The following is a 16,799-nucleotide window of genomic DNA, read 5'->3' as shown; positions in this document are numbered from 1 at the left end:
AACTCATTTCTCCTTTTAAGAGTGTAAAACCTCTTTCTCTGATAAAAGGTAATGAAAAATCCAACCATCACCTATAAAAGGCAAATCGCCAATCAGCTTATATTTGGACAAAGGAAAATGGTTATGGTAGGACATAAGAATATAAGAAATAGGAGCAGGAATAGGCCATCCAGCCCTTCGAGCCTGCCCCGCCATTCAATAAGATCATGGCTGATCTGTCGTGGCTCAGTTCCACTTTCCCGCCCTCTCCCCATAACGCTTAATCCCCTCTCTTATCAAAAACCCATCAACCCGCGTCTTAAAAATATGTAGCGAGGCAGCCTCCACCACTTCAACGGGCAGAGAATTCCAGAGATTCACCACCCTTTGAGTGAAGAAGTTCTTCCTCAACTCCGTTCTAAACCGCCCCCCCCCCTTTATCTTGAGGCAGTGCCCCCTAGTCCTTCTGTCTTTTTTGAGCGGGAAGAGTCTCTCCACCTCTATCCTATCCATCCCATTCATCATCTTATACGTCTCAATGAGATCTCCCCTCATTCTTCTAAACTCTAACGAGTACAAGCCTAGTTTATTCAACCTCTCCTCATAGCTCAACCCCCTCAACTCCGGTATCAGCCTAGTAAACCTCCTCTGCACTCCCTCCAAGGCCAAAATATCTTTGCGCAGGTGCGGCGCCCAAAACTGCACACAGTACTCCAGCTGCGGCCTCACCAATGCCCTATACAGCTGCAGCAAGACCTCCCTACTTTTATATTCAATAGGGCAATCTCTCAGCACCAGAATGTCGCTACAAGAGTTCCAAAGGATAATGCCTTAACCAAAACCATCTTTAGCTGGTTCATCAATGACCTTCCCTCTATCATAAGGTCAGAAGTGTCTATGTTTGTTGATGATTGCACAATGTTCAGTACGATTCACAACTCCCCAGATACAGGGAAGCAGGCCATGTTCAAATGCAGCAAGACCGAGACAATATTCAGGATTCAACTGATAAGTGGTAGGTAATATTCGCCTTACACAAGTGCCAGGCAATGTCCACCTCCAATAAGGGGAAATCGAACCATCGCCCCCTTGACATGTGCCATTACCATCAGTGTATCACGCACTATCAACATCTTGGGAATCATCACTGACCAGAAACTTAATTGAATCAGTGAAATAAATATTGTGGCTCTAAAAGTAGATCATCAGTCAGGAATCCTGCGGTAAGTAACTTATCTCCTGACTGCCCAACCCTGTCCACCATCTACATGGCGCAAGTCAGGAATGTGATGAATTCTCTCCACTTGCCTGGATGAGCGCAACTCCAGCAAATCAACAACATCCAGAAACAAATTAATCTACTAGATCAGCACCCTATTGTCTTATAAATATTCATTCTTACTACCACTGATACGAAGTGGCAGCAATGTGCACCACATTCAAGATCATTGCAGCAACTCACAACTTCCATTGACAACTGACCAACCCCATGACATGCCAGCTGGAAGGACAAAGGCAGCAGATGCATGGGAACACCATCACTTTTAAGCTCACCTCCAAGCCACACACCATCCTAACTTGTAAATATATTACTGTTCCTTCACTGTAACTGGGTCAAAGCACTGGACCTGCACCAGAACAGTAGTGGTTCAAGAAGGCGACTCACCTCCGCCCTCTGAGGGGCAATTCGAGATGGGCAGCAAATGTTGGCCTTGCTAACTCACCCCAAAGAAGAATCAACAAGCTTGAGTTACCCTTCATGCTCCAAGGTGCGAAATTACTGCTGCAATATTACTCTTCAAAACAACTCAACATACAACAATAGCCAGCTCGCATTAACTAACCATTTATTTAGACAAATAACAAGCTGGCAGTATTTATAAACCACTGATAGAACCAAGAAAGGGATGGGCAGTAAAAAAAAACCAAGAAACTATTCCCGAACAAACACAGCTCAGACGAATAACGTTTGATACACCATGATTTTGCAAAAGTATACTGGTGATTCAATTGTAGGCATTGACTGCCAAAACTTAAAAACTGTATTCTGAAGCTTACGGTTAGTTTTGTGAAGGAGTTGGCAGCCAAGGAAAGGTTCCTGGATAAATGCAATGTACAGGAAATGTTGGGGATTGCGGCGGGGGGGCGGGGGGGGGATCGTCTTTTTTTTGAAAGGTTGCGAGGGGGCAGGGCTACAAAATTAACCTAAAACAGATCCAATAAACTAAACATGGGAAGTTGGTAACTAATTTTTATTAATATAGCCTTTAGGATTGCATTTCCACTTATGATACAAGCAGGAAGTTGTACCCAAAATACACTCTAAATTGCACTGCTAGGTAAGGCTGCAACTCAAGGTTCTGCTAAAAGACATTTGCATAATCAAAGAAAATCTTCCATAAAGCTGCACAGATAGTAAAATAGAACGTAATTGTTTATTTTCTTCCATTAAAACTCTATAATGGTAACTTGGCAAGGTTCGGTTCGTACAACTGAATGGGTTTATCACAAAAGTAGTATCCAGCAATCCCATCTGTAAAGATGTTAAAAAAAGACACTGAATATTACTTTCAATCCTGCTTTAAATTCCCTGATCTCTTGCAGATTCAGTTTCTGTTAAAAGGAACAAAAATTCTAATCCTCTCTTTAGCAAATTGACTAATACAAGTTAATATACGGCTCTTTTAACCATACACTTCCAAAATCAAACGTGTTTTAAATCTGAACCAACTTTGTCCTTTTCAGGTGTTCATGCCCATTTCAAACTCAGGTGAATCCTACAAAACACAAAAGCACAAACTTTTGCACCGCGATATCCTCACTGAATATACATACGTGACCCAATACAGTAAACATGTTAACTTTCACAACTTATTTTAAAAACAGTTAACAGAGACAGCTGCAGTACATCCATGGCTGCAAAGGAATGAAGTAACTTTGGATAAAGGTACTCCAAGACTGTGTCTTTCGAAGCTCACTAGTGATTGGGGTTTATGAAGTTTAAATCTATGTTCTTAGTAACTTGAATACATCTCAAGTTGCTGATGCTCACAGTTCTTGACACTGTGATTCCAGTTTTATTGCAGCAGTAAGTTAGCAGTGCTACAAAGATGGCCTTTCCCAAACACCATGTCCTCAAAATGCAGAGAGGAAAACTCATTTAAAAACAAGCTTAAGGATACATTGCTTAGACTCAGGGGATGTATATGACCCAAAGGTCAAAGGTTTGGATAGACCAGCATTGCATCATGAAATTCATTTCAAAAGACATATGAGAAGTCTGGATAATATTAATAGCCTTATGGATTGAATTAATTTATTCATTTAGGAGCAAATATAGGGACATAGGAAATAGGAGCAGACCACCTGGCCCCCAAGCCCACTGTGCCAGTGAGATATGGCCAATCCTCTACCTCAACTCCACCTTTCGCATATCCCTTAGTGTCAAATTTTAATTCAATCACTATCTATAATTCAAATCATTCTTATTTTTAAATATACTCATTGACCAAGCATCAGTAGCTCTTTTGGGTAGCAAATTCCAAAGGTTGACCATTCTCTGAAGAAATTCCTCCTCTCTTCAGTTCCATACAACCTACCCCTTAATGTATGACCCCACCCCTGCCACCGGTGAAGGGAAACATCCCTCATACATCTACCTTGTCAATCACTTCAACAACTTTATGCATTTCACTGAGATCACCTTTTAATCGTCTAAACTCTGGAAAAAATAGGCCTGGTCTTCTCAATTTCTGGAGAGCTAAAGACGAAGGAAACAAATCTATATTTATTGTGCCATTCAAAAACCTCGGTGTTCCAAAGCACCACATGAGCTAAGAAAACAAATGCTATTTAATTGATTTTTCTCAGTCAAACTAATGGAAGGGAGGTTAAAATATTTTCTAGGTCCTCCAAGTTAAAAAAAATCTTTGCTCAGAACAAGATTAAATAAAAATTCTGCAAAGAGTACAGTAACATGCCTTCTGCAACCACAAGGAAGCGGTGGCAGTGACAATGGATTTTGATTTCGGCCTGCATCAAAAGGACGGATGCACAGATACTTAAGTTCATCAGTGTTAGTGAGTCAGCATTATCCTTGGCTTTTCAACTTGTCGTAAGCCAAAATTTCCAATCGTAGCAATGCACTAAACGCAGCATTAACGCACAACTTAAACAGTACTATTATCAACACAAATGTTGAAATATCAATAGGAGGGAGCCAAATCCTGATAAAATACTAGCAAGTGGTTACAATTGGTTTTCCTGTTCTTCAACTGAAAGGGACAATTCACTCTGGACAAAAATAGGAACGCAGCACACTTCATTGGTTGGTGGTATCTAAATTTTATTGAAATTAAAGCAATTGAAAACAATATGATCAAATACATCAGTGCACTAGAGAGCAACATATTTGCTATTTCTATAAAAATAAAGGTAATACATCATCACATCTTTTGTCAAGATGTGCAGAGAATTCCATAATATACATGAATCTACAGTTGAGTGACATGGAACAGTTACAAATAACCCCTATTTTCCTGTCTTGAACAAATCAAGTGCAGAGCCATAGGTAAAGCGGTCTCCAGTTCACATCAAGATAAACACTGCAATTATTGTAGTTAAAAACATGGCTAAAATGTACAAACAGAATCTAGTTCACAATTTAAAAAGCAGGATGTTAACATAAGCAATTCTAGAAAACATACGAGCCAACATTAAATTTACAAAACATAAACTCAATAAGAAACACTCAATGAACGCAACAATTGTAAACATATTTAGCACGTTCAAAGTAAACTACTGTTTTGAGATTATATTGTTTGGGTAGCCCAAAAAATTACTTTTCAGTATAATGAATTGAAAGACGAAAGCTCAGCCTTTTCTTTGGTGGCACGAGATAGAGGCCAGAGCTTCCTAGCAGAAATAAAAATGAATTTCATCTCCTAGCACATGGACAAAAGAGTCTGCACTCATTCTGTCACTGCAGTGATAGGAAAATCGACATAATGGATACAGGAGAATTTTCTGAAGGTCAAAGAAGCTAATGCTGATCTTTTCAAGAGTAAAAACTGTGATTTTGGATTAATAAATAGCTAGAAGTCCACTTACATGGGATCAACATTCTTCAAATAATGTACTTCTGTGTGAAGAATTTGAATACATAATACATCTACAGTCAGTTTAAATTTACAACTTGTTCTTGCATATATTGTAATCTTTGAGTCAGGAACTCCTGTAAAGTCTCGTTAATTTTGCATAACCTAAATATGCATCACTGAGATCAAAAGTGAACATTTCAGAAATACATCACTTTTAGTCCAAAATCTCTCATTTCAACAAACTAAATTTTAAGAAACTAAACAACTATGCCGACCAAGCTGGTTCCTGTAAGGGATGCAGCTCATGTGGTCAAGTTCAGGTGCTTGCCACCCATATCAAAAATGGCTTCTATTTCCAAAAGAATTTGAAGACAGCTGTGGTGCTGTTAGACCACTTGGCTGCCTATGAGCGTGTGGCGTGCTGGTCTGCTCCTAAAGCTATCTTGATGCTTCCAACCTGATTCAGGACAAGTGAAACACTCCTTCACAGACAAATTAGAATCCACCACAGACAAAGGAGAAGTGCATGAAGACTGGCCAACGGGACTCAGTACTAACTCCCACGCTATTCAACATACAGACAAATGACCTGCCAACAACCACTTCCCATAACTTCATCTATGCTGATGATAACATGCCATCCAAGCCCTATCCTCTGCACCCGAGACCAGGTCCTTAACGAATGTTGCAAAGTTGACATCCTATAAGCACATGGTATCTTGCACCGAATCCCTTTAAACCCATACCCAGTGCACTCCACCTCCATAATGTCAGCTCCGGACAGAATTGTATATCTACATGGATGGTCAGAGACTATGGTACAACCCCAATCCAATATACTTCAAAGTCACTCTAAAAAGGACTCTGTCCTTCTAGAAACATCTGAAGAAAACTGCAACAGGTCAAAACCAGAAACTACATGCAGTGCAAATGCCACACCACGTCAGACCTCAGCTCTTGTCCCATCATACTCTGCAGCAGAGGACAGTGCAGCTGTCTGGAACGGGTCATTACAAACATTTTGTTGGTATTCAATTGAGTGTCAACAAGATTAACATCGGAATTAGGAGTAGTAGGCAATTCAGCCCCTTCAAGCCCACTCCGTCATTTAACATAATCATGGCCGATCTTATCATAGTCTCAACACTTCCTGCCTGCTCTTTTATCCCGCTTTTCATTGGAAACATCACTTTCTTGAATCTGCTGACCAATCTTGCCTCCACGATACTCTGGGGCAGTGAATTCCACAGACACACAACCCTCAGAAATAGTTTCTCCTTATCTCAGTTTTGAACCTACCAAGCTCACTCTATATCTAAGGCCCCTTGTTCAAGACTGTCCCACAACAATGAACACCCCTGTCCATCTTATCACTTATCATTTTATATACCTCAAATCAGATCCAGCAAATACAAAGCCAAGCTATTCAAGCACACCTCGTACACCTTCTGATTCAGGCACTTCACTCAGAGGGTGGTGGGTGAATGGACTCGGCTGCTGTCGGTGGTGGAGGAGGTGAACTCATTGGGGTCTTTTAAGAGACTTCTGGATGAGTCCATGGGATTTAATGGGATTGAGGGTTATAGGTAGGCCTAGTAGGTAGGGATATGATCAGCACAACTTGTGGGCCGAAGGGCCTGTTTGTGCTATAGCTTTCTATGTTCTAACGGCCCTTTCATCCCTGGAATCAATCTGGTGAACTTCCTCTGAACTATCTCCTTCCTCAAGGTAAAAGACAAAAACTGGACACAATACTCCAGATGTGGTCCATTTGTCCTTTTTTTTTTACATGCTGCACCTGCATATCCACTTTCTGATTCAGGCACAAGGACGCCCAGATTCCTCTACATCGACGCATTTTGAATCATTTTCTATTTAAATAAGAATTTGTTCTTTTATTTTTCCCAGCCAAAATGGGTAACCTCTCATTTATCCACATTAAACTCCATCTGCCAGATTCTTAAGTCTATCTCATCTTTCTCATCTATTTTAATATTGTCCACACATTTTGCTCTGCTATATTCTGTCCCTGCTTGCAGATCCATTCAAATAGATTGTAAATAATTGAGGTCTGAGAACTGAACCCTGCGGAATCTCACTAGTTAGAGAAGGACCTATTCGTCCCAACCTTCTGTTTTCTGTCCATTGGCCAATCCTCTATCCAAGCCAAATTCTATCCCCAACCCCCTGGGATCTAACCTTCTGGATCAGTCAAATGCTTTCTGGAAATTGAGACATACCACATCCACAGGATCACTTATCCACCTTCTGATTATATCCTCAAAGAATTCCAACAAGTTTGTTAAGCACAACTAGGACTTCACAAAACTGTGCTGACACTGGTAAATTGAGCTTAGTTTTTCCAATGTTCTGTTATCTCCTCAATGATCCATTCCAGCAGTTTCCTCATCACTGATGTCAAACTAACTGGTATATAGTTTCCCACTTTTTGCCTCACTCCTTTGAGTGTGTGTCACATTAACCTCCTTCCAATCTACTGGTACCTTTTCATAATCCAGGGAATTTTGAAATAGTGGCACAGTGGCAAGAAATGCTGTCCCCCAGTGCCTGAGACCCATCTTCAATTCCAGCATCGGGTCACTATCTGCTTGGAGTTGGCACATTCTCCCTGTGTCTGGATGGGTTTCGTCCACAGTCCAAAGATGTTCGGGTTCAGTTGATTGGCTATGCTGAATCGCCTCTTATTGTTCCAAGATGTGGAGATTCGGGGGATTAGCAGGATAAATACATGGGGTTACTGGGTTCGGGGCTGGGTGCAACTGTCGTTGGTGCAGGCTCGATGGGCCAAATGGCGTCGTTCTACCCTGTAGGGACTCTATGATCATAATCCACGATCTCTGCTGCCACCTCCTTTAATACCTTAAAGTGCAAGCCATCAGGTGCTGGGGACATATCTGCCTTTAATCCTGTCAGTTTATTTAATTCTCCCTAATTCTAACCATTTCACAGAGTTCCTCTGTAGTAACTGCAGTTTTTGGGGAAAAAAAATTATGTTCCACTGTGAAAACAGACAAAATATTGGTTCAGTTTTGAGTTTCCCATTGTTACCTCGGCATCATCGTCTTTGAAAGGGCAAACACACTTTCACCATTCTCTTCCTGTAGAAGCTTTTGTATCAGTGCTTATGTTTTCTGCTAGTTTCCTTCCATAGTTCACCTTAGCTGTTTTGATTTTGCTTTTAGTAATCCTTTATTGGCGTTTAAAATTTTCCCAATCTTCCAGACTACCATGAACCTTTGCAGTATGATAATGCTCTCATTTTTGCCTTTATGTTATTCTTATCTTCCTTATGAAGCCATGGATGATTTTTCATCTTGTTACAATTCCTCTTCCTCTCAGAAATATACTTCAATTGAAAGGTATTTAGTATCTCCCTAAACATTTGCCACTTTTCTTCAACTCCCTGCCTTTGAATATTTTTGCCCAGTCCACTACGGTCAACTCCTTCCTCAGGCCTGTATGATCACCTTTGCCCAATTTTAACACTCCAGTATGCAACTCCATCTAAGAGGATCCTTAACTACAAGACCATTTATCAAAATGCAATTCATGTCATAACTGGAACTCTCACTCAACACCCCTCCTCACCTTCTTGCAAATATCACGCCCCCACGTATCTGCCAAAAACCTAAAAGCTGGTTGAAAACATCTGCGATGCACCTCACTTCAAATCCACCTATTACAAATCCACCTTCCATCATGGCATCCCATTTGGAATAATCGTCTTGAATAAGGTCTATCAGCAGACAACCTTTGTACCAATGAATGGGAAATCACTCATAAGTTGCCCATGACAAAATGCCACCTGTCAAATGGTTCTTCCACAGCGAGAATGGTCCTTGCTGAACAGTCAAGGTCCCTGTGCTGCCAACCTCGACTGCTGGGGCTGCAATACAAAACCCTTACACACTTGTGGAGAGACACACAAACAATGCTGTACATGAACGAAGAATGTCCCTTCTATAGGCTTAAGTAGCAGACTAATCATCTTAAGTTCAGCTAATGAGGAAGCAACTGCTTGGCTCTGAGGATTTGCATTTTCCGAATAAATAAAAAGTATATAGGGTTTTGCACAACATTTAATGTAAAATATGTATCCATTTCTAGCCAGTATACTCATCCATACTTTAAAAAGTGCCTAGTAATCTAAAAGAGTAACTTTGCTCTGCAAAGTCAACGTGCTACAAGTGCAAAGAGTGCACTGCACAGTGGGAAAAGAATAGTCTATTTCTATTAGTAAGATTTGAAAAGGCATGATTAGGTGCACCGAGTAACAAAATATAACATTCTCTGTACACACGTTGAGGATTTCGCAAAGTGTTTATTAGGCAAGAGGAGTAATGCAGGAGCTAAATCTAAATTGATATACTGGAAATTATTCTGACAATTCGATTTCACTAGGCTGTGAAGTGGAGAGCTGCTGGATGGTGCCAAGCACTGGTGCATCATCATAACATTCAAGCTGCTCCTCAATTTTTAGGGCATCGTTATCTAAAAGTTGGTCAGGAAGTTCAACGTCTACCTGGGTACTATCCTGATAGCAAATTCTCATGTGATTCATTAGGTTTTTCTGTATACCAAAACTCTTTCCACAGTTACTACACACAAAAGCACGCTCACATGAATGTACAGATGCTATGTGACGGTTTAGATCAGTTCTATCACGAAAAGATTTCAGGCAAAATGAACAGTGCAGGTTTTTGCGTTTGCAGTGGACAGTTTTTTCATGACGTTCAGCATTTGACTTCAATGTGAAGCTGGCAGGGCACCTTGGGCATTTGTATCGCAAAGCTTGCCCAGGAAACACAAACAAGCCTGTGGTTGCAAGGATTGGCCTTGCATAATCAGAAGTATCAACAGGCAGCATCGTTAATGCATGTCGATACTCATGCTCTCTATGTTTTTCAGGGTTGTTAAACCCTAACTTGCAGAATCTACATGTCAGCTCATCTTGATGCCAATTTGTGACTTGGAATGGAGAACTGGAATCCTTTAAAACTTTGTCTGGAATGAAGCTGGTCCCCATTTTTGGATCTTCATCTTTCAAGAAATCTGTTGCAATGTTGACATCAAGGCCTTAGAGAAGGAAATCCATGCATTAGATTTCAGCAATGTTTCCAAGGGGAACAAAATCATGCAATCTTAAAAACAGTGCTGGCTTTACCTGCATTGGCACTTTCATACGCCTTTGACGTGGTCAGGATTCCCTCTGTACTATCTACCTTGATCTGAAATTGCAAAATGGCACAAATTAACAAATGATGATTTTTATTTCTGAAAATTAATACATAAATATAATACTGTTTAAAATAATTTGAATGTTTTTAATTGCAACCTTTACAGGTGTTTAATAATAGAAGGTAAAGTGTTTACATAGAGCTAAAATTCCTTCAATATATACTAATTAAAAGACCCCCCTTCTTGATTGATTTACATTTTAACAATCCTTTATCCTTTACATGTCTTTGAATGGCTCACAGAACGGCCTTGGATTCTTACCTGTGATGGCGAGTCAGTTGGTTTGTGTGACATTTGTTCAGGCAAAGTTTCATCACATTGCAACATCCTAGGCATCCTAGGACTCTGTTCTGGAAATTGGGAAGTCAGTGGAGACAAATCTCTTGGTTGGAAATCATGTGCATCTTCTGCATGATTCAAGTTATTTCCAGGCCCTGAGGAACACAGGAAACGAGTCTCACCCACGTAAACTAGCACCAGCTGGCTTTCGACAAAAAAGAAACTCACTGAAGTAAAGTGTCTTTCTGTTTCTCTTCTGGCAGTAAGAGGAAAAGAGGTCCTCAAGTTTGAAAAGAATTGCATGGAGTTTCAAAAAAAAAACTAAGTGTCTTAAAATAATCAAGGTGTTCAAGGTTATTTCTTTGAACGAACAAAGCATACTAAATTCTTGCTCACGTTGAAGAACACAAATTGGCAAGTTCAATTTACCAATACAGTCGAAAATACAAACTATTCTCACAACAACATAAGTGAATTACTGAAGTTATACATTAATGATGATCAATAATTGAAGTCAACTGTGTATTCCAGTAATTTTAATGTAGAAACCCTGCTCAGGCAAAGATAGCTCACTTCACCTTCCTATGAAGATTGCTTTCAGTCAGTGTTTAAATGGTATCAAACAACCATACTTCATCTTCATGATATCAGCACATTAGTTACGAAAATGCATAAAGTTCTAAACCATTACTGGATTGTAAATAAAATATTCAGCTTTGTGACTTTAACTATCAAATAAATATTGTAGTGAATGAAAACACAACAAGTGTTTTCTTGTTGTGTTTTCAAACTCATCATCAACCTGCACATAGTTAAATAGTTCAAATCTTTTCAACTGTTACTATATTCTTGACATAAAAATAAGGCATTCCTGAAAAACCAGACAGAACAAATCTTGAACACTAATTCACCTTCAAGATGCAAATTGCTCAGCTTACAAAAAATTGTGGCAGATTCGTTTTTAAAAGGAAAACTCTGGTTCAACAAAATGGTCTGACACATACAAGACATTTTGGCCATAAGAATGCATGTAGTAAAATTTGCGGTTTGAAATTGTTGCTTAACTGCAAGGTTTAAAGCCACAGCTTCTACACCCAAAATCAGAAAATATTTCCAAACTAGAATATAGTACAAAATCTCTTTGGACTTTTATCACTTGCAAACTCTCAGGTGTTACTTGAATAAAAAGGACCAACTGGGTAAACCTAGCTTATCACAGCTAAAAGAACAAGCTCTGAACTAGTTCCAGTTTCAAAATAGTTTACCCCCAGAGGACTTCTTGGCAACCGACAATACTTCCATTAACACAGGTCCAATGCAAACACATTATACAGTGCTAGGCCCACTGCAGAAGAGCATCACGTACTCAGCTGAGATGCTAATATCACAGAAATGCTTCCTCTAAATTTCTCAGATCTTTTGTTAAGATAATAAGGTTCATTTTTAAATGACAAATTTTTGAACAGTTCTTGTGGATTTTAAGTTACTGAAACATGGGTATTGGGGTGTTTCAGGCAAAATGCTGAAGTTACAGAACCTAAAACCTTTTTTTGCTTTCTAAGTTAATACGATACATAGTTCAATTTATGTTGATGCCATACTGCTAATATGTTTCATGTTAGATGTAAATAACCTAAAATAAATTTAATAGATTATAATCCAAAAAAATTGAAATATTCTAGTTCTAAACAATTATTTCACTTGGTAATCACATGCAACAATATCACTTACCTGCTCACGGTGTCAATCCTGAGGTGTGTACTTGAAAAAGTAATCACATTCATGGATTACTTTTGTATTAATCTAAATTCAATACTTGAAGGTAAAATTTAGATTAGCAAGAAAATCCTTGCTCAATTTATTTAGCAGATGCATCAATAAAGATTAAAGATGAATTTAACGAGTTGTCTTCCTTCCATTACCTCAATTGTGCATCCTGCATGTTCTAATCCTCAGGCTAGTTGTCTCATTTTGCCAGGCCAAAAACTGTTACTGAAACTATTTCACAAACTTACTGCCAACCAGCTCGGCATAGAAAAAGTTCTCGGTGCCTTTTAATTCCTAATCTTACCAATTTATTTGGCCCACTATATACCATTTTAAAGCTTCCTGTTGCAGACTGTTAAGTTTGGCTAAACGCAAACTGAATGAACCACTACATACACTGCTGTAGATGTTGCTTTTCAAGAAATCAAACCAGTTTCAGGTGGTTGTTCGTCAAAGAACAGTACAATTGCGTAAACCAAAACAGTCAATGCTTGTGAACAACATGTCATCTTTTAACACAGTACTAAAGGCTTAACCAAATCTGCCTGCACTGTTCCAAACGCTGACACTGTCACAGTCATGGCGCATCTGCCATAAAAATGAAGTCACTTGTTGAGAAAATGCCTGCCCATTAAAAGATGGTGGTGCTAAAATGATTTGAGGTGAAAATATGAGATTTTCCTGATGGTAACTGCATTTGGCAACACTTAAAGGGCTTAGTAACCAAAGACGAAGTCACTAACTTAAGAATTAGTTTCTCCCCCATTTAGTCACCTAAAATAGAACACAATTTACCAGCTGAAGGATAGTATACTCGTGCTCCTAGAGGAATATTCTCTCACAATGCTAGCAAATACCTTTAATTAGTTGGATTTTGTTTTGGTCTGTTTTTCCATAATAGATCTGGTAATCAGGCAGAGAATGCCAATGCCAGAGGCATTTGTTCGCAGCTGACTTTCAAAAAAGATCAAATAAAGATAATTTATACATTTTAATGTTAGCATAGTTGCTGCACATAACACTGAACTCCAACAATGAGGAAGAACCTTCCACCCATCATTTCTCTTTACAGATGACAATGGACTCCTGCATTTCTAGCAATTTTTAATCTTTTCCGGCACATATGACAAACTTTCTTCATGCACACTGGCTTTCAACTGAAGTGTTTTCCCTCACTAACAACTCAACTCCATTCCTAAATGTGTATTTGACACATTTAGTTTAATATTGAACTGTGAGATTCACGAATGTTTCTAATTTTGTTGAATTGGCATTTGTTTAAAAACCTGCAGCTGTTGACCAAGCAAAATAAATCATTCATCTCAAATGTTTTCCAGTGATTAGAAGTATTGATTTACAGAAGTACTTATGCCACATTTATTGATCAAGATTAGCAGCTCGAGTTTAGCTTCTGGCCATGCAGCACCTTCCCATCATGCCTTGTTCCATTTTAAATCTTGCAAACCAGGGAGAATTCTGCAAGCTTGCTCATCATTGAAGACACCCATAACACCATTTAAGTGACCAGGTTTGACATTGCGCTGGAGTTATGCTGCATACACTGTTTAATCAAAGCAGTGCAAAAAGAATCAGATCAAGTCATGCTTCCAAACTAGTATTACTGCTTTTGCATTTGTGACACTGAATGTCTAGTACAAATGTCATCTTAATGCCTTCAGGGGCACAAGTTCTGTATCACAAAAGACCACCAACTCTCGGCTACATTAAAACCTGGAAAGTCTCAGATGGAATTTAATGTTGGCAAATGTGAGGTTGTCCACTTGGTAGGAATAACGGTAGGAAGGACTATTACTTACGTGGCAAAAAACTGCAGCATGCAATGGTGCAGAGGGACCTCGGGGTCCTTGTGCATGAGTCACAAAAACCCAGCCTACAGGTGCAGCAGGTGGTCAGGAAGGCGAATGGGATGCTGGCCTTCATAGCGAGGGGGATTGAACATAAAAGTAGGGAGGTCTTGCAGCAGCTGTATAGGGCACTGGTGAGGCCACAGCTGGAGTACTGTGTGCAGTTTTGGTCGCCGCACTTACGCAAGGATATTTTGGCCTTGGAGGGAATGCAGAGGAGGTTTACTGGGCTGATACCGGAGTTGAGGGGGTTGAACTATGAGGAGAGGCTGAATAAACTAGGCTTGTACTCGTTAGAGTTTAGAAGAATGAGGGGAGATCTCATTGAGACGTATAAGATGATGAATGGGATGGATAGGATAGAGGTGGAGAGGCTCTTCCCGCTCAGAAAGGACAGTAGGACTAGAGGGCACAGCCTCAAGATAAAGGGGGGGGCGGTTTAGAACAGAGTTGAGGAGGAACTTCTTCACTCAAAGGGTGGTGAATCTCTGGAATTCTCTGCCCGTTGAAGTGGTGGAGGCTGCCTCGCTAAATATTTTTAAGACGCGGGTTGATGGGTTTTTGATGGGCAAGGGGATTAGGGGCTATGGGGAGAGGGCGGGAATGTGGAACTGAGCCACGACAGAACAGCCATGATCTTACTGAATGGCGGGGCAGGCTCAAGGGGCTAGATGGCCTACTCCTGCTCCTATTTCTTATGTTCTTATGCTGTCAGATCTGTTGAGATTTTCCAACATTTTCTGTTGTTTCAAAGTCGAGCATCTGCAGTGATTTTCTTTTAACTCTCACAGCTACTTTGACTAGACTTCACATCCCACTTTCTGCAAGAACTCCATTGCATTCTCTCATTTCTCCATCACATCTGATCAGATCAGGCTTCCCTCCACTCTGATAGCTCTTCCTTTCACCCAACCAGCCTCCATATTCACATGATCTTATAACATTTTTCACTATCTCCAGCATAACTTCACTATCAAATACAGTACCACCTCCTCTTCCAGCATTTCAAAAACACTTTTTAAATAATGTATTCACGTGGGACAGCATTTATTGCCCATCCCTAATTGGCCTTAAACCAATAAGCCTGTTAGGCTATTTCAGAGGGTGTTTAAGAGTCAATCACACTGCTGTGGGTCTGGAGCCACACATTAGCCATATCAGGTAAAGATGTTATTTTACCTTCCCAAAAGTACATCAGTGCGCGAGGTGGGTTTTTATGACAAACAAAGGTTTCATGATCATTAGACTTTTATTTCCAGTATTGAATTCAAATTTGCCCATCTACCATGATGGGATTCAAACCCGGGTTCCCAAAGGATTGCCCTGGGTCTCTGATTACAATAACGGCAATATTACTATGCCACTGCTTCCGTTCACAGCTTCTCTTCTCATCACCAAAGACACCAAATACTCCCTCCGGGTGAAACAACGAATTTACACTTCTTCCAATTTAGTATGCTGTATTTACTCTTGCAGTCTTGAAACGGGTCAAAAGCAGGGTGGGTGACTGCTTTGTGGAACATTAAGTCAGCCTGTGAGCATGACCTTGGGCTTTGAGATCCGTCATTTTAATTTGCTGCCTTGCTCCCACTCTGACCAGTCTATCCTTGGCATCCTGCAGTGCACCAATTAAGCTCAACCTAAGATTGAAGAACATGACTTCATCTTTTGATTAGATATCTTACAGCCATCTGGACTTACCCTGGAGTTCAACTATGTTAAATTACAACTTCTACCTTGTTTTGTTTTATATTTCTCATATGGTTTTGACATTCAAACCTCCTCCAAACATCTTTTGTTTCTTCACTTTTCTTATTACCAACTCCCTTCAGCCTTGCACCATGAAAACCTTTGTCATTTTATCACTCCTGCCTTCAGCCTGATCACAGACATCTCTTTTGCTCTTTTCTCCCCTCCTCCGCTCTTCCACTTACAAATATATTTCTAACTCTTCCCAGTTCTGGTGAAAGGTCATAGACCTGAAACAGGAATTTGGATTTGTTCTCCGAGTTAGTTTTTAATTCATCACTGAGACATGGCTAGCCAGCATTTACTGCCCATTCTTGGTTGTCCTTGAACTGAGTGGCTTGCTAGGTCATTTCAGTGGGCAATTGAGAGTCAACCACATTGCTGTGGTTCTGGAGTCACATGTAGGCCAGGCCAAGTAAGGATAGCAGATTTTAATCCCTAAAAGGACATCAGTGAACCAGGTGGGTTTTCCCCGACAATCAACAATGGTTTCATGGTCATCAATAGAATCTTAATTCCAGACATTCAAATTTCACCATTTGCTGCGGTGGGATTCAAACCTGGGCCCCAGTACATTAGCTGAGTTTCTAGATTATTAGTCTAGTATAATACCACTAGGCCATCGCCTGCTCTTTTAACCTTTTACACTCAGTAATCTTACAAGTTCCAAATACGCTTCACACCATTCACAGTCTTACTCTTATGAAATCAAAATACTTCCTCACACAAATCTTTATCTTTATGGGTGTGTACCACAGCACCTTGAACATCTTTACACACAATGCAAATCTGTACCCTCACT

General features: G+C 40.0%; 1 protein-coding gene across 5 annotated transcripts in view; it reads right to left on the bottom strand.

Annotated features, from left to right (window-relative positions):
* The window catches only part of LOC145353900 (zinc finger and BTB domain-containing protein 46-like), an 84,087-nt gene that overhangs the window by 16,336 nt on the left and 50,952 nt on the right, over positions 1-16,799 (bottom strand). For 3 of the 5 annotated variants that reach the window (XM_080204864.1, XM_080204866.1, XM_080204865.1), the window contains exons 5-6: positions 10,599-10,771; positions 10,264-10,327 (exon numbers count right to left, since the gene is read on the bottom strand). The exons of 1 other annotated variant lie outside the window; for it this stretch is intronic. In XM_080204864.1, coding sequence (XP_080060990.1) covers positions 10,264-10,327; positions 10,599-10,771 — 237 coding nt within the window. Of the gene's footprint in view, positions 1-4,316; positions 10,176-10,263; positions 10,328-10,598; positions 10,772-16,799 lie in introns of those variants that run through there. One more of the 5 variants, XM_080204868.1, reaches the window with a different exon arrangement.

The sequence above is a fragment of the Carcharhinus amblyrhynchos genome, chromosome 16 (genome assembly GCF_965287045.1).
Source record: "Carcharhinus amblyrhynchos chromosome 16, sCarAmb.v2.hapA, whole genome shotgun sequence".
Taxonomy (NCBI): Eukaryota; Metazoa; Chordata; class Chondrichthyes; order Carcharhiniformes; family Carcharhinidae; genus Carcharhinus; species Carcharhinus amblyrhynchos.
This window is presented reverse-complemented; position numbering and strand designations above follow the sequence as displayed.